This window comes from Stylophora pistillata, chromosome 6 (genome assembly GCF_964205215.1).
Source record: "Stylophora pistillata chromosome 6, jaStyPist1.2, whole genome shotgun sequence".
Classification (NCBI taxonomy): Eukaryota; Metazoa; Cnidaria; class Anthozoa; order Scleractinia; family Pocilloporidae; genus Stylophora; species Stylophora pistillata.
In genome coordinates, this window is record NC_142524.1 from 22,046,516 (window position 1) to 22,072,024 (window position 25,509).

At 36.8% G+C, this 25,509-nt stretch overlaps 1 protein-coding gene and 1 pseudogene across 2 annotated transcripts; both read right to left on the reverse strand.

Moving 5' to 3' along the window:
• Positions 1 to 10,979: 10,979 nt before the first annotated feature.
• Positions 10,980 to 17,280, reverse strand: LOC111319257 (uncharacterized). Its single transcript, XM_088763549.1, has 8 exons — positions 16,657 to 17,280; positions 15,127 to 15,410; positions 14,792 to 14,906; positions 14,552 to 14,674; positions 14,285 to 14,425; positions 13,888 to 13,921; positions 13,448 to 13,574; positions 10,980 to 13,042 (listed from the first exon to the last, which is right to left on the reverse strand). Exons 1-8 carry the CDS (start codon positions 16,739 to 16,741, stop codon positions 12,518 to 12,520), a joined length of 1,434 nt encoding a protein of 477 aa, XP_088619675.1. The 5' UTR covers positions 16,742 to 17,280; the 3' UTR covers positions 10,980 to 12,517.
• Positions 17,281 to 20,324: 3,044 nt separating this feature from the next.
• LOC111319256 (uncharacterized) lies at positions 20,325 to 25,340 on the reverse strand (annotated as a pseudogene). The gene is made up of 6 exons (XR_016002587.1): positions 24,832 to 25,340; positions 23,088 to 23,388; positions 22,195 to 22,309; positions 21,964 to 22,000; positions 21,566 to 21,692; positions 20,325 to 21,119 (listed from the first exon to the last, which is right to left on the reverse strand). The product of XR_016002587.1 is annotated as an uncharacterized LOC111319256 (transcript).
• Positions 25,341 to 25,509: the final 169 nt, after the last annotated feature.

Genomic DNA, 25,509 nt, shown 5'->3' on the forward strand with positions numbered 1-25,509 from the left:
AGGAGATTGATGGAAAGTTATTGTGGCATGGAGGCACGACTAGGTCTTTGTAGTAGATATTTCTGGTAATTAACAATGAGAAATAACTTTCTGAATTTTTCCTTTTGCAGCTTCTATTTTTCCAAGTTTTATGATGAGTTTCAAAAGTTAACTAAAAAAGAAATGGCCAAACATATCGTCACCTATAAAAAAAATAACAAAAACAAAGTAAGGAAAAAAACACCTTTAAGAGAAATGGAGTCATTGAGGTTCAGACCAGATACATGTGGAGTTTTTTTCTTTCTATAATAAATAGAAATCTTGTAATTCTTGACAAAACTTTACCGGAAAGTCCCCCCAATCAAGGCGTCCTGCAGAAGGCATCTACATTACTCGTGTGTAACCCTCCAACACACTAAATTATGTCAATACCTGTCAAGGAGCCTTTACCTTTAGAAACCATTTTAAGGGTGCTGAATTGAAGATACCATGAAATAAAAGAGACGTTTCTTGATTACTTGCATCGCACCTCGCACCCTTGAATCCAGCAGGACACAGACAGCAATAAGCTTTGCGAGTAAAACCGCTTCGACAGGTGGCGTTGTTCTTGCAAGGATTTTCAGCGCAAGCACCCTTGCGAAGCAAAGGGAGGAAAGAGAACATTTCTTTTTAATATGACACAATTAACCTCGTTACAGCCAGCAAAGTCGTGTTTATCTTAAGGTGGCACTTTACTTTTTGCGATATTGGTTTTTGACGTACAGTTATGACGTTTTCAGTGCGATTACAAAGACGGTGTTATTCTGTACAGGTAAGCCAAGGTTGAAAATGGAAATCAGTAACAAGAAAAAGTAGATAGGAAGATTAATAATAATAATAATAATGATAAAACTTTATTAACGTGTCAATGTATTTAGCTTTAAATTAGCTAATTGAGGACACCTAACTAAGTCTCAAGCTTACAATAAGTACAAGATGACTTAAAAATAAATATTAAAATTATTTACAGTATGATAATTAGTACAATAAATAACTTAATAAAATGTTACAATAAATAAAGAATTATCGTAGTTTCGCGTTTACGATTTACATAGTTTACAGCAACTGCTGTTATTCTTAATGAGATCTGAAAGGGCGATTTTCCTTATTCTGTTCTTCAATGTCGCCAGGGTGGGTGACATCCATTACTAAGTTTTGACCAGATATATGGGCCATGGTATCTTATTGTATGTTTTCCGTAACCTATGGTATTAAAACGGGGTATTTCAAAGCTGCAGTTTCTAAGGGAATATTGAGAATTGCTACAATTGAATAATCGTGATGCACTGCTTGGGACAAGATCGTTTTTAACTTTTTACATCAGAATGGCGATATCTTGTAGCCGCCTGTTATTTTAGAGTCGGCAGTCTAGCACGAACGAGAAGATCTTCGTACGTTTCCGTCTTAGATTTATATACTGCGCGTAATGCGCGTTTCTGTACCCGTTCAATCTTTCTACTATCGGATGCCTTACAGAAATTCCATATAAGGTGGCAGTAAGGTAGTATGACACTCTTGTATAATGTTAACGAAGCGTTCATGCAATTAAATTGCGCAATCGTACCAGCACACTCACTTTTTAGCTAACTCTAGTGCACAGGTCGCTGATGTGACTGGCAAAGTTAAGGTTTTCGTCCATGTAGACGTCTAGAAGTTTTATTTGTTCCATTTTGTTGATATCTTGGTTGTTGATGTTGAAGACACTGTCACTATTTGCGCTATGGATATTTCTTGGATTGATGGATAAGAATTGAAACTTATCAGGGTTAGCAAGGAGAAAATTATTTTTATACCAGTCTAATGCTAGTCGGCCTTGATTCGTCAGTTCAGAATCAACAGCCTCGTTGGCTTTTCCAGTTGCGTAGAATTGATGATCGTCAGCGTACATTGTCAGATTAGACTCGTTTACGTGATATTGTACGTATGTCGTTTTGGAACATGTTCCACAGTAGTGGACCTAAGAAATAGACGATTTGAAGAGAGGATAAAGGAATGAATGCGTACGTAAAAGAACATTGTATTAGAACATAGCTAGCAGAGTCGCGCAATCAAATTCATTATACGTAAGCGTGCTCAAAATCCCGATAGTGCACGCTGATAGCGTCAGCAAATCCGACTTCGCCAGAAATTTTTTTTTTCGCGCGAGCGGCCATTGCTAGTGCGGGGAAAAATAATACATTTCGCGACAATAATGGATACAAACAGAAACTCGGCCTGCTAGTCCGAAAACGAAGACAATGTTTCGACCTTTTCCCATGGGCTAGAGTTTTTAAATGAGGCAGAAAAAGAGAAAAACAAAGGAAAAGGAGACTCGGCATCAGCGCCGTCACGATTGGCTTCAACTGATATTGTTATCCATTTTTCGCGTCGCATTTGATGCACAATTCCACCGGCTATGTTCTAAAACAATTGGTTCATGCTTTCAGCTGTGCACTATCGAGTTATGGAGCACGTGGGAAGTTTGGAGAGCACTCAAGAAGCTAGAGTTGCCCTCGGCTATCGCCTCGGGCAACTCTTACGCTTCTTTCGTGCTCTCCAAACTTCCCGCGTGCTCCATAACTCGATAGTGCACGCTAAAGCATGAACCAATAGTTAAATGGAAAAAGAACTATATTCGGCTTGATTCACAAGCTTGTCCTGAATCTGAAAGCTAGACAAGTATTAATTCAGGGGCCAAAGTAAATTGTGTAGGTTTTCGTAGGGATATCTTTGCCCTTGTTTTCCTTGAATAATTTTATAATTAAGAGAAAGGCATGTTATTACCTAATTACAAGAAAAGCATTCCTTACCACAATGGAAAAGTAGTGGGAACTTTTATTCCTTTGGAATTATTCGGGGTGGCTGTACTTATCAGATGACAGAAGCTCGCACCATAGTCTTATTCCCAGGGCTAGGTTCACAGGAAGGCACGAAGGATTTTGAAGACATCTTAAGGTACACTCAATGTCGTTGAGGACCGAAAATATTCCAACCCGAGGCACATTCAAATAATGAAATTCGTCAACAAAAAACAGATCACTTCCTATGTCCGTAGCCTGGTGCGCCTGAGTGTTGTTTCCTGGTGTTCGTGTAATAACAAATTTTTCAATGGTGAATTTAAGGAATAAATAAATAGAAGCCTTTTTGCAAAATTATGTTTTATCTATACATTTACAACTTTTTGAGTGTAACGATATTTTCAATCATATATCTTCCCTAATAATCCTGAGGATCGATAATATGATTTATTGTATGCATTTTAATGAGTAAATGCTAACCTTGTTGCGAATAAAAGAGGGAGGGAATTTCTGAAAAATTCCCAGGGTAAGCACAACACGTTATGGTAAGCACTCTCTTAGGTACTTAGGTCCAGTAATCTGGTCTAAGTTACACGGAAAAACAAGAACTCCAAGAACGCTACAAGAATTTAAAAGTGCTTTAAATTCATTAGATATACAAAGTTTAATCTCCTCGGACAATTGAAAGAACTGTATTCTATGTAAATCTTAATATTCACATTATCAGTACGTATTGTATTTCTAATCTTTTAGGTAATTTTATTACACAGGGTAGGGTAGTACATATATATAGGGTCAACTATACAGGGCAGGATTGCGTATTTTATGCGTTTTATATATATTAGATTAGTTTAGTTTAGGTGTCCTTATTTATTGGGAAACTGCTATTTGTTTGACGCATTAATAAAGTTTATTATTATTATTATTATTATTATTATTATTATTATTATCATCTGTGATGTTGCTGACCTGTGGTAGGGGCTATTACAAGATCATGTGGTTTTAGCAACTGTTGATGATGTAAATCGATCGCCATAAAGTTGATTTTTCGATCGTTATCCTCTGCATATTTGTCTTTATATCTCCTCAGCGTCTGTAATCATTGTTTCCCAGATAAATATATCATATTAAGGGTAAATGCCAGTAAAAATCAAAGAAATCGCGGACACAGCTCAAAATTCAATTTCGCTCATACTTTGTCCATTGGTAGGCTTTAGTCCCATACATATGACAGCAATGTCCGTTTGTTAAAACTCTCGCTTGTATAGGAGAAATCTACTTGAAACGGTTTACAATAATTTCTTGAAAAAAACCTTTGAAATCATAATTCGTGGCGCTGTCGAGTCAGTTCATCGTAAGTTTTAAATTAGTTTCCCACTAATCCTATTCGTCTGATGCTTCTGCAATTGATTGGCAGCACAGCCAACTCATACGTTTCTTTAAAAATAAAATATGATTTTTTTTTTCAAGTGCACCTACAGCTGCTCTGAAATAGATTCGTTGGTACTTCAAACAAACGTGCCAAAAATGTCCGCGGTACGCAATAAAATCGACCAGGAAATCTCCTAAGCCATGTTCAAGGATAGCTTCAACTTTCTACCGTTTTATTTCCCTGGGATCTTTTGTATCTGTACAACAAGACATTCCTGAAGTAACTGTTTGGGGCTGCGTCGGTGGGGGTAACGAAATAATTTGAATATATCAGCAAAGTTGAAGTGATAAATTGGCCACCGTTATGATTATAAAACTGACGTTTCGAGCGTTAGCCCCTCGTCGGAGCGAATAGGGGAATTGTGGGTGGTGTCTGCTTTAAACACGAAGGCGCGCTATAAAAGGAGCCTTAGGTCCCACTGGACCATTTGTCAATCAACCGTCGTGTGATGTAGAACTCTTAGAGTCAAGTCAGCTTGAGCTACAGCTACTCCAAAGCAGTGAACAGCGAGCGCATTCCTCAAAATTGTTTTATGTCTTCATCACAATACAAGAATTTTTGAGATTTGTATTTCCTTTCTCCAATGGAAACTGTCTTTATTTGTGGCGGTAAATTTGAGATCGAAGTAGGTGGTTCGCACGTTACCTCATGCCCCCATGCTGGTGGAAGTAAACAATAGATATCTCATTAGCTCCTTTTCTTCGTCTACCAGCATTTAAATTTGACCCGCACACGTCAACGGTGAGTGACAAATGAGCCTTGGTCTTCCCAGGGAAGACTTCCTTATATGGCGCGCCTTCGTGTTTAAGCCAATCTTCAGTATCCGCCATTTTGAAGTAGTTAACACTTCACATGTTTGCAGTTAAAAGTTTCCAGTGTGAAGCTCCTCTAATTGTTAAGCGAAGCAAAATGAATGGAATATGTTAAATATGCACCAGAGCAGAATTTAGGGGAACACGTAACATAAACGGGTCGAGAAACATTTACAAAATCTGCTGTGACTCACCTCTTGACCTCGTCTTTAAGTGTGTGGCTCGTCATGACATGTTAGTTTGTTTCGTGCTAAATTCTGCTTTCTACTTTTCACAAGCGACCTTCGCTAATTAAGTCGGCTTCATGTTGGTGACGTATCCTATCCGTACGCTTCTCGGTGTTGCGCTGGTAGACATGAAAACACCTGATACATTGCAACAATCGAGGACCATTCAACGCGGTTCGATCACTTGACTGATCTGTCACGCAATTTAATAACAAGCATCATCGAAGCCGTGACAGCACTCTTTTTAATTTTGAGAAAAGTAATTTTAAAAAGACCCACACATTAATTGCGTGCAAAGAATGAACCCAATTTTTTTTTTTTTTTTTTTTTTTCACATACTGACATTCTTAAGTAAAGATTTGCTTTGTGCTTGACCTGCTCAGGTAGGCTACCTATCTCTCGACAAGGAACAAGAATATCACGTAATGAGCGACGTATTGCCAATTAATCGTAGACGTGGACACTTAGTTGGGATTTTTGGCAGTTCGAATTTGAACAAAAATAAATCACCATAAAGCAATTTCCTTTCCATCTAAACCCATTTATTTTCTTACTTTTACAGTGTACCATAAAAGTCCACACTTTAACGACAATTTCACCGTGTCTTTTCTATTTTTCGAACATTCTTGGAGGCGTGGCTCCTGACCTGTCATTAGTGAGGTCACGTAAGGTTAGAAATTGGAAATAAATTATAGGTCTTGTAGGGAGAATTAAGTGCTTGATACTATTAGCGTTTGAATAATATTCAACTGCTTGATACGCTTAAACTAATAGCGTTTGAATAGCTTATTTAAACCAGCCAAATTCGTTTTGATTCTATATAAAAAAAGCAAATCTAATAAAAAAGAAAAATTGGCTGCCAAGCATCATATTTTGCACGGATGACGATTTTCTGTGTTCTCGCCGGTGAAGTACACTTCATCCGTGTTCCAACTTCCCATCTACAAGATCCGAACACGGGTGAAAGTGGACACGGCCGGGTACAAAACTCTGTCCAAACCGTTCAACCATCCCGCGTGGGGGTAATGGCCCCTTAGGGGCACAAAATTTTATCAAAACAAACAGAAATGTGAATAAATAGAGTGTCATGGCTTGCACTGGTTTCCAGCACTTTCCAGTACCTAAAGTTTCAACACTGTTTGAATAAGTTTCAATGCTGCTGTCCTTTTAACAGTTGATATTAACGTAGATTATGGTGTAAATGATATTCACTCCTTGGTGGTCGTTTAGTGACAGTAAATTATCGTGCAATACGTAACCTAAAACCACCCTTGGTGTAAGATAGATTAGATTCTCACGGAGACTTTTTCATCAACAAAATTAAAGCTACTCTTCATAAGAAAATAAGGAAGAGATATTATGGAATTATTATTTAGCTGATCGCCTTACTTTTTTTTTTTGGCACGCGCGCAAATAACTTTTTCAGAACCTCGCTTATTTGTTCCTTTGGAATTTCATAAAAGGCTGCCCTTGCCATGACAAGAACATGGCCATCATTTGCTCGACAGTGTCTGGGAATTTTTGCAACACTACTGACGCTTGAACAGGCAAAGCGTGGTACTACGAATACATCAGAGAGTACTCCTTGGTAAAATAAGCTCAATTTCCGTGTCACATCCAATAATCTTCAACTGTTTTTTTAATGGCATGTAATATTCCTGTTTCAAGATACGAGGGGAAGTCCCTGACAAGATTGATTTTCCCATCTTGGATCAGGTCCACATTCTCCCGACCATCAATGAAAACGTACAAGCCATGCTTGAGAAAGTTTTATTGTTTTAATGACGCAATGTCTGTGAAACAATTTTCTGAAAAGTTCTCAGAGAAAATTGAAATTGACACCTACAGAATTTACACTTCACAGTGTCACGCAAGCAGACGAAAAGAACTGTTACTGGAGTAGGATACGCACGATTACTAGTACGTTCAGATAAACCTTGCAGACATAACTAATTGAATAAAACTTGGACATATCCTGCTTTTTTGAATATCAATAATCAGCGAACTTCCTCATGCAAGTGATACTGGTCTTTGGACAAGCGTAAGTAAGTAAGTAAGTTTATTTATTCACGTTGAACACATAAGAGCTTACGACAAAGCTCGTAAGAACGCGCGTGTGCTTAATACTAAAAAATATGTTATAGCATGTAATAAAAAGAATGGAAATCGTAATCTTTACAATTTATGATTTATGATCCATCTCTTCCAACCCGAAAATGAGCAGTAAGAAATCTGCAACTACTATAACTACTATGATGCACAATTCATCATTAATTAACCGTCCCCTCTAACCCCATTTCATCAAACATGCGTGCCGACAGTCTGCCGACGGATACGTTATGGACACAGGTTGTTTAACACGCTACACAGTTTAAATTATTTATTATTTGATCAGTGTTTGTCGTGGAAAAGCAGGAGTTTTCGTAGATTATACATTCTGAAAAGTAAAACTAATAACTGAAATTCCCAGAAAGTAGATTTGCAACCGAAACCGAAGGTATCAACAAAACGCAACTTTTTGGTACAGTAGTCACCAAATATCTTGTGCAAACAAACTGACAACAAGCAAAAATCTGCCAGAGTCTACCACTAATTTAATTAATTTTAGATAAGAAACAGAAACCAAGTCTTATCTTAAGTTAACTTACTATGTTTTAATTCAAATGTACTTTTCGACATGCGATCAATTGTTTCTTGATGGTCAAGTTAGTTGAAATTTTAATATGGCGGCTGCAGCAAATCTCGAAAATAAGCAAACTTCAAACAAGGGTTACTGCAACACCAAAAGTTATCCCAAAAAATTGAAAGTATATCTGAGAACGTCTATCCTTAAACTGTATCTTTAATAAGTTGTTAGGTTCTTCTTCGCGTACCAACAAGCGTTTTTGGCAGTTGTTTTAGGGTACCATAGAGTTATTGAAAAACAGCCGTAGGGTGTTATCGAGAAGAAAATTCATAAAATATTTATAACGAGAACATATCTGCTTTTCATGTCGTCAGTGAATTGTTCAAGGCCCTAACTATAATGTTAGTGCAAAGGAAAATTCACAGATAATTTTCCACTTACGCTGCCAAGCCATGAATACGACAGAATTTCGCCATTTCGAACATCGAAATTTGGCTCGATCCGCACTCGACCGTTTTTATTTAATTACTCTCAAAAAAAAAAAAAAGATTACAAAAAACTAACCCTGTTTTGGTTACTTTGGTGCAAGGGTCTATCAATATAGAAAGTATGAGTGAAATCGATTTTTGTCTGTGTCCCCGATTTTGATGATCATATCTGATTTTTACTGACAGTGCCTCTTAAACGTTTTCTTGTGTAGTGTCCTTAAGTATTTTTATGGGTTGTGCCTATTTTGACGAGCTCGTGGGGCAATTCAAAATACAAACGGGTAAAAATACTCAGCGATAATACACAAAAAAACCATTAATAAGAGATTATTCAACGCGCCAAATTCTTATCTCAGCGCGGGAGAATTTCGCGGATATTTAATTACGATGAGTGCGTGATAGAAGTATACGCAGCGGAACGGAATTGGAATTTGTCGTGTTGCTGTTTCTATTTTCTTAAGTAAATGATAAAATTTCATTGTCGTGCAACTGCTTTTCTTTGTTCGATTTATCTAATAAACTTGGATCATTTTTCGCCAGCCATTCCGACTCTTCGTCGTCAAAAAAATTATTTAAATTGTCAGCCATTTTTTTCGTGACTTTAATCCAATTCCTCACTTGCGCCATACGAGAAAACCCGTCTAACCGGTTCCCCAGAATACAAATACCATAAGATATTTGTGCTCGTCTTGGGCGTTATTTATACTCTACGAAGCACAGTTGGATACAAATGCCCTTCTTTTGCGCAGAGAACAGGGAAAATAATGTTTCGTTCAATAGTTGGGAAGCCACATTCACGTATGTTAATTAAAAACAATACGTCAATTTACGTCATGTAGCCTAAAACGTACAGTTATCTGACTTTCCGCATAGGACTGACAAAGTAGAGGTTCGCTCTCTAGAGGCAATCATTTCCCTGTTTCCAATATCCACCTGTCTTAGTTGCCTCACATTTTCTGCTTTATTTAGCCAAGCAGTGCGCTATGATCTGCCATTTGTTGATGGGATTTAACTTTTTCGGCAGAATTTTTGCAGAAAAAAATCTTCAACCTCGTTTGCAAAGAAGGGTTTCATGAAACAATGCCATTTGAAAGAAAATTGCTTGAATTTACCTTGTGGTGTCGCAATCACGATTACTACGGAGCATGATAGAAATACGCAGATACGAAGAGAACGCATGGCACAAACGTTTTTCATGACTCGTTTAAATTATGTTCAACTTTACAAGTAATTGAAGTCTAGTAGTGTCTTGTTTGTCATCGATACCCAATTTCTTATCAGCCAATAAAATCTATTAAACCTGATTGTCAACAACTTTCATTGTTTTTTATTTCTCTTCTTATTTCTTTATTATTTATCTGTTTTCCGTTTTCTTTAACTTTTATCTCTCTCTCTCTCTTTTCTCCATCCATATTTTGGATAAAACATTTCGATTATTAAACTATTTATAGGATGTATTCATAGATATATTATATTTCTTCAGTTTTCCCTTACGTCGTGTTCGTGCTTAATTAAGTGCAATCATCAGATGCCGTATCAAGTAAGCAAATATGATGGTTTCATTCTCCCTGCTAATTCTACCGATGGATTATTTCTTTTTGGCAGTTTTCCTCAAGATTTTTCTACGATTCTCCGACTTCTTCGTTAGCTGTATTTGCGGAATGAATTTTATAAACGTTTTCAAATAAGTTTCTTGCTTTAATAAAAATGATAATTTTATCCACGCGAAGTGCTCGTAAATTGTCTGCTACAAAGGAAATTCTAACTAGAACATCACCTATAAAGCAATTTTGAATAAACCTTTTTTCGAATAAGATGCAGCTGCAATGAAATAACTAACTAACACCAGGTTTTGTATAATGATGGCAGTAGCTTCTCTTGCCCTCATAACCCTCAATTTCTTCTTAAAGAGCGTAGGGCCCAAGATACATAGTATTGCAAAATGATTTTCAGGTACTACCCCCACTAACTCAGCATCTTATTTCATTGAAAGCATCAATATACATTATTGCTTAATTATTACCCTAGAGAGCAAGTATCTTTGTCTTCGTTGTGGATGTTTTTTCATATTGTTGTTACATTTTTTCAAGATGCGGCAAAGAATTAATTAGTTTTTATCCTTTCCATAATATCAACTAATTGCAGTTGTCTCATAAGATGTCGATGACAGTGTCATAGTTGTCAGGCGCCTTCAGAACTAGTTGACTAAGGGTATTACATTATACCTACGAGGTACCTGTAAGAAATTTGCAAAAAGTAATAACAGCGATGATTCAACAATTTTTTGCCAGCTGTCTCAAAGACTCTTTGAGAGGCAAATTAATTCAGGTTTTCATCCTCCATTGATAAACGTTCGGCAGATAACTTCTTGGCCTCTGAGTTAACAAGTTAGCATGTCTCTCGGAAATTGTTATGAAACCTCAGAAATTGATGGGTTGTCAATAATTAATCTCAAGCATCGTTATTTGCCAGCCGGGGTGGGGGCAGGGGCAAGGAAGTTCCTGGGGTAGAAATGACTTTGGGACCCACAAATCCTGACATGGCGAAAACCAAAATCTCTTCATTGAGCAAACATGCTTACGCAAACAAATGATATGAATTAAAGAAAAACTTCGTAATGAATACATGTATTTCAAGATAATTACGAGGCAAAAATCTTTGAAAACAGTTGTCTGACCTTAACATAAAACCGCGCGCTTCTAAGTTCGCTTCCTACCAGTCGTGTAAGACATCCTGCTCAAAATACCGAGACCACAAGACCCATTTCCCGTTTAGCAATTCTTATTTGTTAATGAATAAAATTGTTATAAAGCGTCCTCCCTCCTTCTGAAAATCAAATTTCTATTTAACTTAGCTCAATTGCTTCTGGGTTCAATGGTTATCAAGGTTGAGGTCAATGTCCAAAGAAGCACTCATTAAACGGATATGAATGCACACATTTCAAAGCCAGGAGTCGAATAGTTGAAATACAATCCTTTGCATGACTTTGGGGCTGAGGGTGGTAGCTTGCTCAGAAGGCCTCCACTTTTAATGATAAAAACTACAATTTCCTTGATTGAGATTGATTAAAAACACTCCTATTTTTCACTAACTCACCTTCCAATTTGTTATCGTACAGTTTGTTATCGGACATTTCAATAAGCCGAACAAATTCAAAGCTGCATTTTAAGACAATCAATCACAGCCTAATTTTTTAAATATCAGTTGTCTCTTTCTTTCAAAACTTTTTCTCGCAAATTGTAATTTTTATGATTAACTGGTAATAAGATTTCGGAATTGGACTTCACTCAGTCCTATTATTATTGAAAAACAAAATAAGTTGTTTTTGTAGTTGTTGTTGTCGAAAGTGACCGACTGTTTATCAGAGAGAGAGCTGCCGTGGAAGATTGTTCATTTCAAGGAACTCTTTGAAGAAAACTGTGAGATTGTATCCGATTCCTACCATTTTTATGTTTATTCGCATATTTATACGTAACTAGCATTGCTTTGTGTATGTATGTGTGTGCGCTTTTTCGCATTAATATTCTAAGTGTTATTTTGTAGGCTGTTTCCGATTCCAAGCTAACTTACTTGTCATATAAACCAAAAGCTGTTTGGAAAATTTCTAAGTATTCTTTACATTTTAGAGACCTAACGTAAATTTAAATTATCACGGAGTAAGCTTAGCTTAGCACTTATCATACAGTAGGAAATATTAGCTGTACTCGTTTAATGTCTAATTCTAGCATACAACGGTAAGCCTCGCCAATCTAAAAAAGATCATTTAATTACCTCATGCCCTATATTTTGGCAACTAGGACTCGAAATAAAGTAAACTGTACCCTTAGACATATTAAGCTTAAAGTTTAATATTAAACTTTATCAAATACCTTTCATTAAAAGAGCTACCTTTAATTGCTGATTATAGGGAAAAGGACCAAATTTCAAATCATCTGATAACTTAATTCTCTATTCTATGACACTTAAGGTGTTTGTTTAATGACTGATTCATTTGTTCGTCGTCTTTGATTTACTCACTCATCTAGTCACCCATTAATTCATCCGTGTTCTTATTGCTATGATAATGAATAACGGGAGATTAAGGTTCCAGCAACGCCATTTTATCGTTTCGTGGTATCTTTCCCAGGTGGTGCCTTTCTATTGCACCAAGATGTACCCCATTGCTCTGATATTACTTCTTCCATTATCCGATCCATGCCACCTTGAGGCTGTATTTCCACACGTGATCGATTTATAAGGCTTCCCCGAAGTACCAAACCCAATTCTGGAATCACATTCTTTGCAATCATTTTCATTGTTACCAAGTATTCCGATTCTTGCTCTAGAGTGAGATCCTTTGTCAGACACAGCATTAAAGCCTTCCCTGTTACAGTGGGGTTGTAGGGAGCCCTTCGAACCAATAAGTGTCTTCCATGTGTCTCGACCCAGTGACGTGTTGCGATATTTTCCATCAGCGATCAGTGAGTGCAGAGAGTCGGCCTGCTTGTTGATGACAATGAACTTCGTGCGTTTGGCAGTTTTCATACCAAGGCATATCTTAGAGAAAGGCGTGTTCCAGTAAGTCGGTAGCTTGGTTTCTCGCTTGTCAAACGCAGTCTGTCCACCAGGACAGTTATATTCCTTCTTATCAGTCCAAAGATGTGAGTCATAATGAAAGGTTTTCTAAAAAGGAATAATTGGGCAAATAAATAGATAAATATATCTTAGAGAAAGGCGTGTTCCAGTAAGTCGGTAGCTTGGTTTCTCGCTTGTCAAACGCAGTCAGTCCACCAGGACAGTTATATTCCTTCTTATCAGTCCAACGATGTGAGTCATAATGAAAGGTTTTCTAAAAAGGAATAATTGGGCAAATAAATAGATAAATGAATGTTCAAATCAAACAAAACAGACATACTTGATCCATAGTTGTATGCTGTTTACTTCTCACTTTGGATGGTACCGGGTATTAATTTAAATTATAAAAAGGTTGATGTCCACAATTACAAAGAAGACGTTACGTAAGACAGCAGGCATTAAAAAACGAAAACAAATGATAGCTGAAAAAATTAAAAAATTAAAAAATTAAACCTTGTAGCCATTGATTTTCATAACCGGCGTCCATCCCCCATCACCGCATCCATCGATTTCTTTGTGACAACGAACGGTGACTGGTTTTGAATCAATTTTTAATGTCACCGGGTCATCCACGATCGACCTGCAAAGAGTGATTGATTGCCCTGAAAATACTCGCCGCTCATTACCGTTCAAAAGTAACAGATTAAAACAATAACCTAAACCCTAGAAAGGCTGTTTCTCGAAAACCCGTTTAGTAATTACGGGGATTTATGAGGAAAAAATAGTTTTATTTGATTAACATACCCTTGGCAAAATTGACGGAAAAGGATAAGAAAAAAAAAAACAGTTATTCAAAATTAGAAATTGGTATTAAAAGTAACAAGTTGTTTCCATCTGTAAGCTAATTATCTGACTTCAAATTGAAATGTAAACTGCATTAAATATCAACTTACGTTTGCCCGCCATAAAATTCCTTGCAGGTAGAAACTAATTTCCCAAACATGTTTCAAGACAAAAGTAAAAGAAATAAAATTAAAGTGTGAAAAATCTCTTACAAACAAAAAATGTGACAAATACTAAGTACTGCTTTTTAACAGTTGTCTGATAGCTCAATGGTTTTACCAACTACTGGTACTTTGTTATAAATGGCATCAGAAAACATGCTTCTGTACCATCTATCTAAATTTTTCGCACCTATATCACTCATTCACTTTGCTCGCCTAGGTCTGTGAATTTTCTAAGAGTTATGAGAATGTCCGTCTTTGGAAACTATATGTTAACTACACTGAATGATTTCTGGCACTTAGAAACATTACAAATGACTAAACGTTGGGCTAAAGTACATCTTACATAGCGGTTCACCCTTTCTAATGCACGTCTTTCCATCTCCCCAATAATCAGTCATGCATGTGCAATTGTACGATCCTTTGGTGTTGTTGCATACGGCATTGGTACCACAGTCGTGATTCCCAACGGCACATTCATCAACATCTGAAGAGATAACACACAAGTTAGTCACAGCAAATAGAGACCGTTGAATCGAGGAATGAAACTGCTTTAATTTACCCTTCTTTCTAATTTAAAAGTAAGAAACACTTCCAAATATATGGAATGCACCTTTGCAAGTGCGTCCATCACCAGAATATCCAGGTTTGCATGTACAGTTGTACGATCCCTTGGTATTCATGCACACAGCACTGGCACTGCAGTCGTGCTTAGAACTTGCGCATTCATCAATATCTCAACAACAAAGTAAAAAATGCAATAATGGAGAAGGGGCATCGATAACATTTTCGACTGTACTCGTACACATAGAGCTATTAACTACCAGTTAGGATAGATGGAAAGAACATTTACCTTCATCACATGTCTGACCCTTAAATCCAGCAGTACACAAACAGCGATATCCTTCGTCAGTAAAACCACTTTGACAAGTGGCGTTGTTCTTGCAAGAGTTTTTGACACAAGCGCTCTGACCAAAGGGTAAAGAGGTAAACCTATTAGTAATACAATCATTACTATTGAGGTGGCGGCGTACCACTGAGTAACTTGTAATGATAGCCATTAGGGATAGAAAATTTCCAAATAAACTTTACGAAGCTTAGATATGGAGGATCACGATTCATGTAGGCCTGCTCTTTCTATCCGTCAACCACGCTGTTGATCAGAGGTTACATGGATAATTTACTTACCTCAGCTGCATGGTAAGAAAAATGTCCATCTTCTATCAGTTCGTCTTTGTGTCCTTCGTGAGTAACATTATTCAGTTCACATTTGTACTTTCCACTTCCATCCGCTCGTTTGTCAATATTAATGCTGACACAGTTGGGTTCCATATAACACATGGTTTCACAAAACTCCATGACCATGACTTCAATGATGCGAATCACGTGGTTAATGAAGCGTTTGCCGTCAAATGCTTTTTCAGACGGGAATTTCAACTGACGGCATTGGTCTGCTTCAGAGAAGTCTTCAACTTTGAGAATACGTAAAGTGAATTAAAAACATACTGATAATAGTACTCTTATCGTAAAGCTGGCAGCGTCAATGAGGAATAATATATAGATTTAGCCAAGCCTAAAAGCGGAGCTCCCAAGTTCGTAATATTAATGATAACATAAAAGATGTGCATTTGCCAAGACTCGCCTAAGTCAACCCTCCCTTCGTCTTGATAGTCTCCCCTACCCTACCCGTGCAATCTGAGGGCACGTACGTACGCTCGGTCAGTCACGTGACATCCAAACAAAAAGAGGTTGACCATATTTCATGGGTATGGGGCTCTGCTCCACGCGTGCCTCGCGCGCGTGGGAGCCCCGCTAGGAAGTGAATATCCTGCGTTCTAATAGGCTACCTAAGCTAAAACGATGGCCCCAGTATCATTTCTCAGTAAGTACTGCTTTGGCTTTTGTGAACATTTTTTTACAAACATAAACAATACCTATCAAATCACCAAATTTTACAATTTGTTAAATAAACATTTCGAGAAAGCGCCATCACTGTTGGCTTTCTTTCCCAGCGTTCGAAAATAAACAAATTATTCTTGATTATTATTAAAGCGAAATATTTTTCTTCTATATTTAATCCTCTAATACCAAATTTGTTCAGTCAAAATGGCGGGATATTAGCCTTAACTTGTTAAAATTTGCGCTTTCATGGACATTGACTTCTTCTCACCCAATATCCAGCTATCTTGACCTCACGTTTGGTCGATAACGCATTTCTATTGTGCTGAAAGGATTACTTATAACATTCTGGAACTTTAAAAGTAAAGTAGAGGCGTTCTAAGCTTTCTTGATTGACACAATTCAAAGAAACTTTATAGGATGCTAAGGAAAGAAGCTAAGCCAAACATCGTTGTCATTTCTGAGAATAAGACACACTTACATCAATTATAGCCGAATTAGTTATCCCTATCATTTTGAAGTGAGAGGAAAAATACATATGTCAACTTCGTGTTGGATAGTTTGAAGGGAAGCAATATATAGACCATCTTTTCTTAATTATTTTTTTTATTCAAGCGTCTAGTGTCAAAGGTCTCCTTCTAAATCTCGGGGTATAAACGAGTCTGTTTTCGCCAATAACATTTTATACAAGGATGTTTAGAATAAGCTGGCAATTAAAACTGAGCGGACTGAATAGTATGTAAAAAAGACTGTCTAACTCCCAGAAAGGAACCGATGAATCATATTTACGTAAGTGAAAAGAAGATTGCTTGAATTTACCTTGTGATGTCGCACTCACGATTATCATGGAGTATGACAGAAACACACAGATACAAACGGAACGCATGGCACAAAAGTTTTTCATGACTCATTTAAACTATGCTCATCTTTACAAGTAATTGAATTCTAGTGATGTTTTGTTTGTCATCAATAGTCAATTTCTTATCAGGCAATAAAAGACATTACACCTGTCAAAAACTTTCATTATTGTCTTATAATATATTTATATATATTTCTCTCTTTTTTTATTCGCCTTGCTCGTTTCTCGTTTTTTATTCCTTTTTTCCTCACTTTTCTCTACTTGTCTCTTCTCAGACCATATTCTGGATATAACATTTCGATTCTTAGACAATTCCAGGGATACTTGCGAAACCAATAGAACCGTCCTTTTGTCTTGTTAATTGCTTCCCATTATTTTAACTATAATTTCTATTTATAAACTGACTTTGTAGCACGGTATGTTTTCCATCGATAATAAACCGTCTGACGATCGCAGCGCAAGCTGCGTGAAACTTAGAGTAATGGTGAAACAATCTTCGTGTCATTAATTTAAAACCGCTATTGAAACGCTCTATAACCCGCATCGAGCCCTTCTTCACAGCCACGACTTCCCCTAGTCTGTTTAGATATATATATATATATATAGCTCTTTAGATATAGCTCTTTGGCATACAAAGCTTTGCTTTCATGTCCAAATTGAGCACTCTAACTAGGATGAGTCATTGCTCTGCAATTGCGCATGCTCGCTAGTGTACTCTAGTTTGAGCACTCTGGCATGGCTTAGACGATACCACAAAGGTTGGATCGTTTGGGGTGACCATATTGGTTCTCCTCCATCCTAGCATTAGCACTGCACTGATGAGGCCCAGAAGGCCGAAACAGTACTGTCTGCAGTTAGTTATATATATATATATATATATATATATATATATATATATATATATATATCTTCAACAAATGATGTTGTGTACGTGCTTTATAAGTCCAACCATAACACGCCGTTTCAAGTTAGCATATATAATATTTGAGTCTTCGTGCTAATTCTACCAATAACTGTTTACTTTTTTTTTTTCGTTTTTTACGAGTGCTTTCTACGATTCTCCGTCTTCAGTCCTTAGCTGTACTTGCGGAATGATGCAATAGATAATAATAAACTTTTTCAAATAAAGTTCTCGCTATAATCAAAGCGATTGTGTTATCCACGCGAAATGCTCGTTAGCTGTCTGTAACAACATTCGCAGAAAATCATTGAAATTTTTGCTGATGGGAATTTATGATAAAACATCACTCATAAAAACATTTAGAATAGATTCGAATAAGGTACAGCTGCAATGAAATAACAAGCAAACAGCAGGATTTGCATAATGAGATAATACAAAGTGAGAATTCAAAGTGATTAGTTTTCTTCCTTTGCATAATATCAACTAAATGCAGTTCTCCGGCAGAAGATATTGATGTCAGTGTCATCGTTATCGGGTACCTTGAGAGCTCTTTTAGGTTGTCATATGATACCTACCAGGTACCTGTAAGAAATTTGCACAAAGCATTAACAGCAAGTATAAAAAATTTATTTGTGAGGTGTCATAAAGACTCATTGAGAATCAATATCAATTCAGGTTACCCATCTTCTTTTACAAAAGTTTAGAAGATATCTTCTTGGCTTCTGAGCCAACAAGTCAGTTTGTCTCTTACTTGGAAAACGCCATAAAGCCTCAAAAATTTGTACTCCAACGCTATTCGGCTGCTTTTCGTACAAACTATGACGTCACTAACTTCAACACCTGGAAGTCGATCTGCTGCAAATGCAGTAGGTCACGTGATCTTCTATTAGTTGGTAACTGTTGCTATTAGGACTTTCCACCGACCGCATGAGGGATTTATTCCTATCGTTTTCGTTTTTTCTTTTATTATTTTATGTACTTTTTATATACTGTTTACACCATCTATTGTTTACATAGTTAGTATTTTTGTATTTCTCGTAAGGGCACACTTAATTTGGAGCCTCGCTTTGTTGTGTGTCCCGCACTCTTGTCCTCCGTTCTCTTCCGTGTCTTGTTCATATGTATATTTTAGTCCTTTTAGTATTGTAAGTATGGTGAAAGCGATTAAATAAGTTCATTAAACATTTATCTCAAGCACCATTATTTGCCAGCTGGGGTGGGGGGCAGGGATGGGAAAAATTGGACGGAAACAATAAAGGAAGTGCCTGTGGGAGACATGCCTTTGGGGTCCACAAGTCCTCGCATTCTATTTGAAAAACAGAACTTGTTCATTGAAAAGACATACTGGAGCATGCAGAGATATGATATGAAGTAAAGCATAACGTCCTAGTGTACTTCATGTATTTTGAGATAGTTATGGGAAAAAATATTTGAAAACAGTTGTCTGAACTTAACATGAAATCTCGCACTGCCAAGTTCACTCATGATGATGGCGGCTTACAACGTAACGCCTGCCTGTGTACGCCTGTAAGAAAAAAGGGAAGCCTACTAGTGGGTATATAAAAGGAACTGCTGTTGCAACGATTACATCACCCCTGATGAAGGCACTAGACAGGAGTGTCGAAACGTTGGGTCTATGAATTGTCACTTCTTGGTTACATTCGTATAACCAGAGTAGCATCAAACTATGTCTGATTGTTCAACTGGTTGCTTTGTAAATTTCAATATATCTTTTTTACATTTCTTGACAGATGTTGCGCCCGAATTTTTGAAGTTAGTAAATTACTCATAAATTGGTTTAACAAAGAATGTAGGTATGTATGTATACTCATTTAACTACCAAAGGGGTTTACAAACCCAGTTCGAACAAATTGGAGACAAACATTATAAATAAACAAATTATTCTAAAAATCCGAACTGGCAAGAGGCAGGCCATTTGGCTAGATACTACTGAAGTGCGGCCATGAAGTTGAACTTGGCGCAGCCGAGAACAAATCCAGTGAGTAGCATGGTGAAGAGCTTGAACCTGGGACCAAGAGTTTACAAGCACAGCGCCCAAACCACTCAGCCTCCTTGTAATAGGTACCAAGAGCACCTCACTACCAACGTCCTTGCAGAATCCTTAATTAATACGTTGGTGGATAAACTGCCTTATTTTTCATGAATGATTATAAAAAGTTGTAAACGGATGGAAACTTCCTCTTGGACAGTTATACATCATCAACCAATCACAATGAGTATACTCAAATAATTCTCTTCGTCACAAAATGCATTACTATAATGGCTACCAATGGCTATGCAATGGCTACCATTCCGAGCGGGGGATTTTCAAAGTTATAAAGGTAGTTCTTTCCAGGGAATTTTCAGAGTGTATTTGGCAAAGGTTGAAATGGTTAAGTGTTTCTAGATCACAATTATGAGCGTTTCATTCAATGCATACATTTTGTTTTTTTCTGAAATTGCAATGGTTATAATAAATTTGTAACAGGATTTTGTCTCATCCAGTGTAGTCAGTAAATATGCTTTTCATTAACATACGGACTTCCACTTCTCTGTCGTTCGATTCGGTAAATCGATCGTGTGATAACAGACCGATTTGGACATCACATAGTACTATAAGCATTTAGTAATCATGAAGCGAGAGGCACTATTTTACAGTCAGTAAATATTATTGATACTCCTTTCAAACCTAAGCTTAAACATGTTTTAAAGCTGTTTTGTCAAACACCGTTTTAAATTTTTATTTTCAAAGAAGCCACTTAAGCCAATGCCTGTTGACTTCAAATTTAGAACACTGAAAATACAAAGCTAGTGACTTCTTAATTCCACAAAAAATTCATTTTTCACGATTTTTTTGTTTTCACGATTTGTTGTTTTCACGATTTGTTTGTTTTCACGATGTTGTTTTGCTGGTGTGAATGGGGTTCCAGTGAAAGAAGATTTAAGACGTCCTTTAAAACCACAACATCGTTGTAAGGTAAATCTGATAACTCATGCAAACTCCATTCACTGAACCAATACATAACCCATGGCTTTGATGTATTTGTCTCCATTACCAGGCTCGTATGTAGCGGCGTTTCCACAGGTGTTGTTTGTATCAACAGCTCCTTCTGTACCAAACCCGAGCCTGGAATCACACGAAATGCAGTCATCTTCGTTATTGGTCACAATTCCAATCCTTGCGGATGCGATGTTACCACCACATCCTGAGTTAAACCCTTCCTTGTCACATTTGAGCTGTAAAGAAGCATTATTACCAAGTAACTTCTTCCACGTGTCACGACCCAGTGATGTGTTGCGATATCTCCCATCAGCGATCAGTGAGTACAGAGAGTCAGCCTGCTTGATGATGACAATGAACTTGAGCTGTTGATCGATCTTCATACCGAGACAGATCTTGGAGAAGGGTGTGTTCCAGTAAGTGGACAGCTTTGTTTCCCGTTGGTCAAACCCAGTTTCCCCTGCAGAAGGATTGTGTTCGTTTTTATCAGTCCAGTATGATTTGCGAAAGTGAAAGGTGTCCTGTCAAAAATAATAGGAATTCGTTTGTTCGTGTTTTCCACACTGATCTGTGACAGAGTTGTAGAGATGGGTCTCATTCCCGATGCACTGATTGGTTTTATGCCAAGAGATACAATCTGACATTTTGGCAGCCGCGAGATTCCGCTCAAGCTGTCGAAATGCTGGTCACTGTCACTGTCAATGATCGCTCATACACGTACAAAAGCATGTACACGTAAAAAGCATATACATGTTTCGACAAAAGGCAGCTTGATTGGAAGACATTCATGAGAAAGCAAGGTTACTAGTCTCAATACGAAAGGTTTTGTTAAACTATTAGCATTACTTTACTTTCTGTTCAACTCATTCAGTGCAGGTATCTCATTATTAATGTTCTGATGGATGTACTCCGACATACTGGAAATATTGATCTGGCAATTACATTAGAAGGAAAAAAAAACTCAAACCTTGCTGCCGTCAATCTTCATCACAGGCGTCCATCCTCCATCTCCACATCCAAAATCTCCCATGTGACAAAGAATGGAGACTGGTTTCTCGCTGATGATCAGAGGGACCAACTTACTCACGTTAAGCCTGTAACGGACAGGGTTTTAAATTTAATAATAATTGTAATGCTATTACAAATATTAATATCAAAAATTGACGATGAAAGTTATAGTAATCAGGATGAAAATTATAATAATAATGACGATAACGGGTATACTAATAGCAATAATGATGATAATGATGATGACACCAATAATTGTAAAGATGATTATTAAAGGAACAATAGTGATTCGGGCGTTGTTTTATATTCTCACTCTTTTTCGGTTCTGTAATGACCACAAAAACTCACGCGACTTACTTGTGAACATCATAAATATCTTTACATGCCTTCAAAGCTGTCAGGAAAAAAAATGTATGAGTTAGCAGATTAATACTGGCTAAAAAAAGAACAGATCATCACCATCACATTTAGACGAAGATAAATTTCTCATTTGCTCATGTGGCAAGTGCTTTTTTGCTTAAAGTGTTAGAGTGAGTTAGTTCGCTGTTATCATCACCCATTTCTTACTACTTTGCTTAACAGTGTTACCTTTTTCGCAATACTCTCCAGTGAAACCGCTCTCGCAGATGCATTCAAATGTATTGTCTCTGTGGTTTGCCTCACACGCGCCTCCATTGTGGCAAGGATATGATGAACAAGGTGACTGAAACGATATAAAGATGAAATTATTAATATACAAAGTAGCGACTGAGGCAAGATTTCTAGAGCTTTAAGAAAAGATGAATTAGTGAAGCTGTGCCGGTGTTGGGTAGTAGAATTCTTCTTTGACGAAAATTCTTCCATCACCGAACTCATTCTACTAAATCAAATTAATAATATCTATGATGATAAAAATGAGAGAAATATGCAAGTAGAAAAAGTATGTCCACGAAGTAATATGTATAATATCATAGGTGACAAATTACTCCTGAATTTTGGCGCGAAATTTCAGCGTTAATTTTAATTTCACATGTAAAATTACAAAATTGCTATGGTAACATCTCCTGTATCTCGATCAGAGCCAAGATGGCGTCGAGATTAAGACGGTGACCCTTGAAGAAGTTTCGAAATTAAAAGAAGCGGCCGAAAATTATTAACAGGCACGAAGAATTCGAAAGGTATTTTTTGTGAAGAAACTCAGAAAATTACAAACTTTAACAATAATCTATGCTTTAAACGAAAACTATATTCTTCTTCATGTTCCCGGTTTTCGATAAAATAAATCAATAATTAAAACAATTGCGGTTGTGAATGATATTAAAAGATAATCAAATGGTTTTCTCGTGAAATTAGGAAATAATTTCACTTGCGTTTTGTCAAAATTCTGATAATTTCGCTTCTCTAAAGGCTCGGGAAATTATCAGAATTTTGAAAAAACGCAAGTGAAATTATTTCCTAATTTCACTCGTCGCCATTTGATTACACATACTAATCATACTCACGTCTAGATTAAAGTGGTGCGAACTCTGGTTCCTCCTGTATCCCTTTGGATTTCTGTATCCATCGGAAGACAAGAACTCACACCAAAATGTACCGTCTGCTCTTTCGGAGGTGGCCAGATTCACAGAAGAACAGAGAGAGGATTGTGGAGGCATCCAAAAGTGCAGTCGAACACATCGTGTACTGCGAGTGTTCCAATAGAAGGCGCATGTAGATAATGGAACTTTTCTATGTGGAACGCTTTCTGTAGAACCACTGGAGGAAGAGTTCGGAAGGTTTGTCCTTCAGGTAGTTTACATAATCCTGTAGTCAGGTAATGATTGAAAAGAAAAGAAAGCTCTGTTAACATCACTGGTTACAGTGTAAGGCCACAGGCTTATAATCATTTTCTTTCAAAGATTAAACTTGTCAATCATGATAATTTTGTTTTTCTTCTACTTAACCAAAAATATCTGTTTTCTTGTGTATTTTCCTAGTACAAAACAAATTTTAATATTATGAATTCTCTTTGTTTGTATCTTCTTCCTTTCTTATTTCCTTTTGATAAAGTTTACAATGTGGTTAATTTGTAGAAATTGACGATATGGCACTTTATCCGTAACGTTTAGTAATGTAGTCCTGGGGTCTTGCAATATGTTTTCTTTTTAAAACAATAAAATAGTTAATCATTAATTCATCAATTTCTACTTTCTTTTTTAATTTTTTTTTTGCTTTGTTTTGTATTGTTTCTTACTTTTGATTTATTACTTTTCATTTTCATTTCATTATTTATTTATTCATTCTTTTAATGTATGTAGTGTCTATCGAAGCACTTTCGAGGTAAGTTACTTTTGTGTCGTGGTATCAATCAAATCAAGAAAGATAAAAAAGGGGAAATAACAGAGAGTGAGAAACAACACATTTATGACTGACATTCCTCTTTTCTATGCAATTTACGCCAGGACCCTTTCTTCTCTGGGTTTCTGAGAATTTAACTTTAACTAGTAATGTAATTGTTTGATGCTTTTGTGTTTTCCCAAACATTCTTAACAGCTGTTTGCATTCCTCAAGTTTTTATAAATAATAAAAAATTGCCAACTGAGACACTGAATTAACCATACGCTCTGAAACTGACAGTGTAAATAGCCATAGTGAAAAATACATAGAGGAAGAAGTTTTATTCGACTTTTAAGCCCCCTCAAAAACTCTCTTTATCAAGAAATAATTTAATTTTTTCTCTCGTAATTCTTTGGCAAAACAAAAAATTTTTATTTAATTGGCAAGCTAAGGATTTAACGCTTTAGTTCTTCCGCTGTAATATATACATTTACTTAACGCGTTATGCATTCTTCAATTGTTATGATTGGTTTTACTGAAGTCAGTTGTAACGAAAAGGAAATTTCATTTCCTAAAAATTGAGGTGAATTTTCTAAATTTAGTAATTGCCAAAGCTTTGCTCGACAAATTTCTTTTTGGTTTGTCGAAAAACATAGTCGAGCAAAGTTAAGTCGAGATATTTAATAGTTACAATGCTTAATGTTTTGACAAGCAGCCGCAGTAAAGCGAAGCAAGCATCTCTTCTGTGGCATCCATATTCTGTTTTACTGCTGAGGCAAAGATAACACTTTTGTCGATACGAAATGATTTCAAATACGTGTCCTGATTTCTTTTTTCTGCTTTTATACACTTCGGAAAGAGTCTCGCTAGTTCTGCATTCGAGGGTGGAGATGAAATATAGAAACTAAAACAACTCAAGTTATAGCTCACCTTTCGCACAAATTATCAAAGGCAACCATAGATAGAGCAAAAGTGTTGAAATCCAACCCTGAGTAATATAGACCATGGCAGAAAGAAGACGTCTCAAGGAACAGCTTTTCAGAAGGTCCAGAAGGTACGTTAGGTTTAGAAAAGTGATATCTCCTGCGTATCGACGCTTTGCTCACCTGTCCAGCAAATGTTCGCGTTTATAAGAGGCTGGACGCATGCGTATACAAGCATACTGACAAACCAATCAAACCTAACTGATCAACGTTCTGAGACGCGAAAATCAACATTCATTAGTTCAACAGGATATTTCAGTTACCGCCACAAAAAGGTGGATGGAAAGTTATTGTGGTGGCACGAAGAGGTATTTGAAGTAGATATTTCCGGTAATTAACGGTGAGAAATACTGAGCTTACTGAAGTTTTCCTTTTGCAGCTTCTATTTTTCCAAGTTTTATGATGAGTTTCAAAAGTTAACTAAAAAAGAAATGGCCAAACATATCGTCACCTATAAAAAACAAAAACAAAGGAAGGAAAAAAACACCTTTAAGAGAAATGGAGTCATTGAGGTTCAGACCAAATACATGTGGACGACAGAAAGCGCGGAATTACCAGTGGAACAACCTACGTCATGTATTGATAAATGAGCGAAGGGTGCAGAGTTTCATAAAAACCTGTTGCG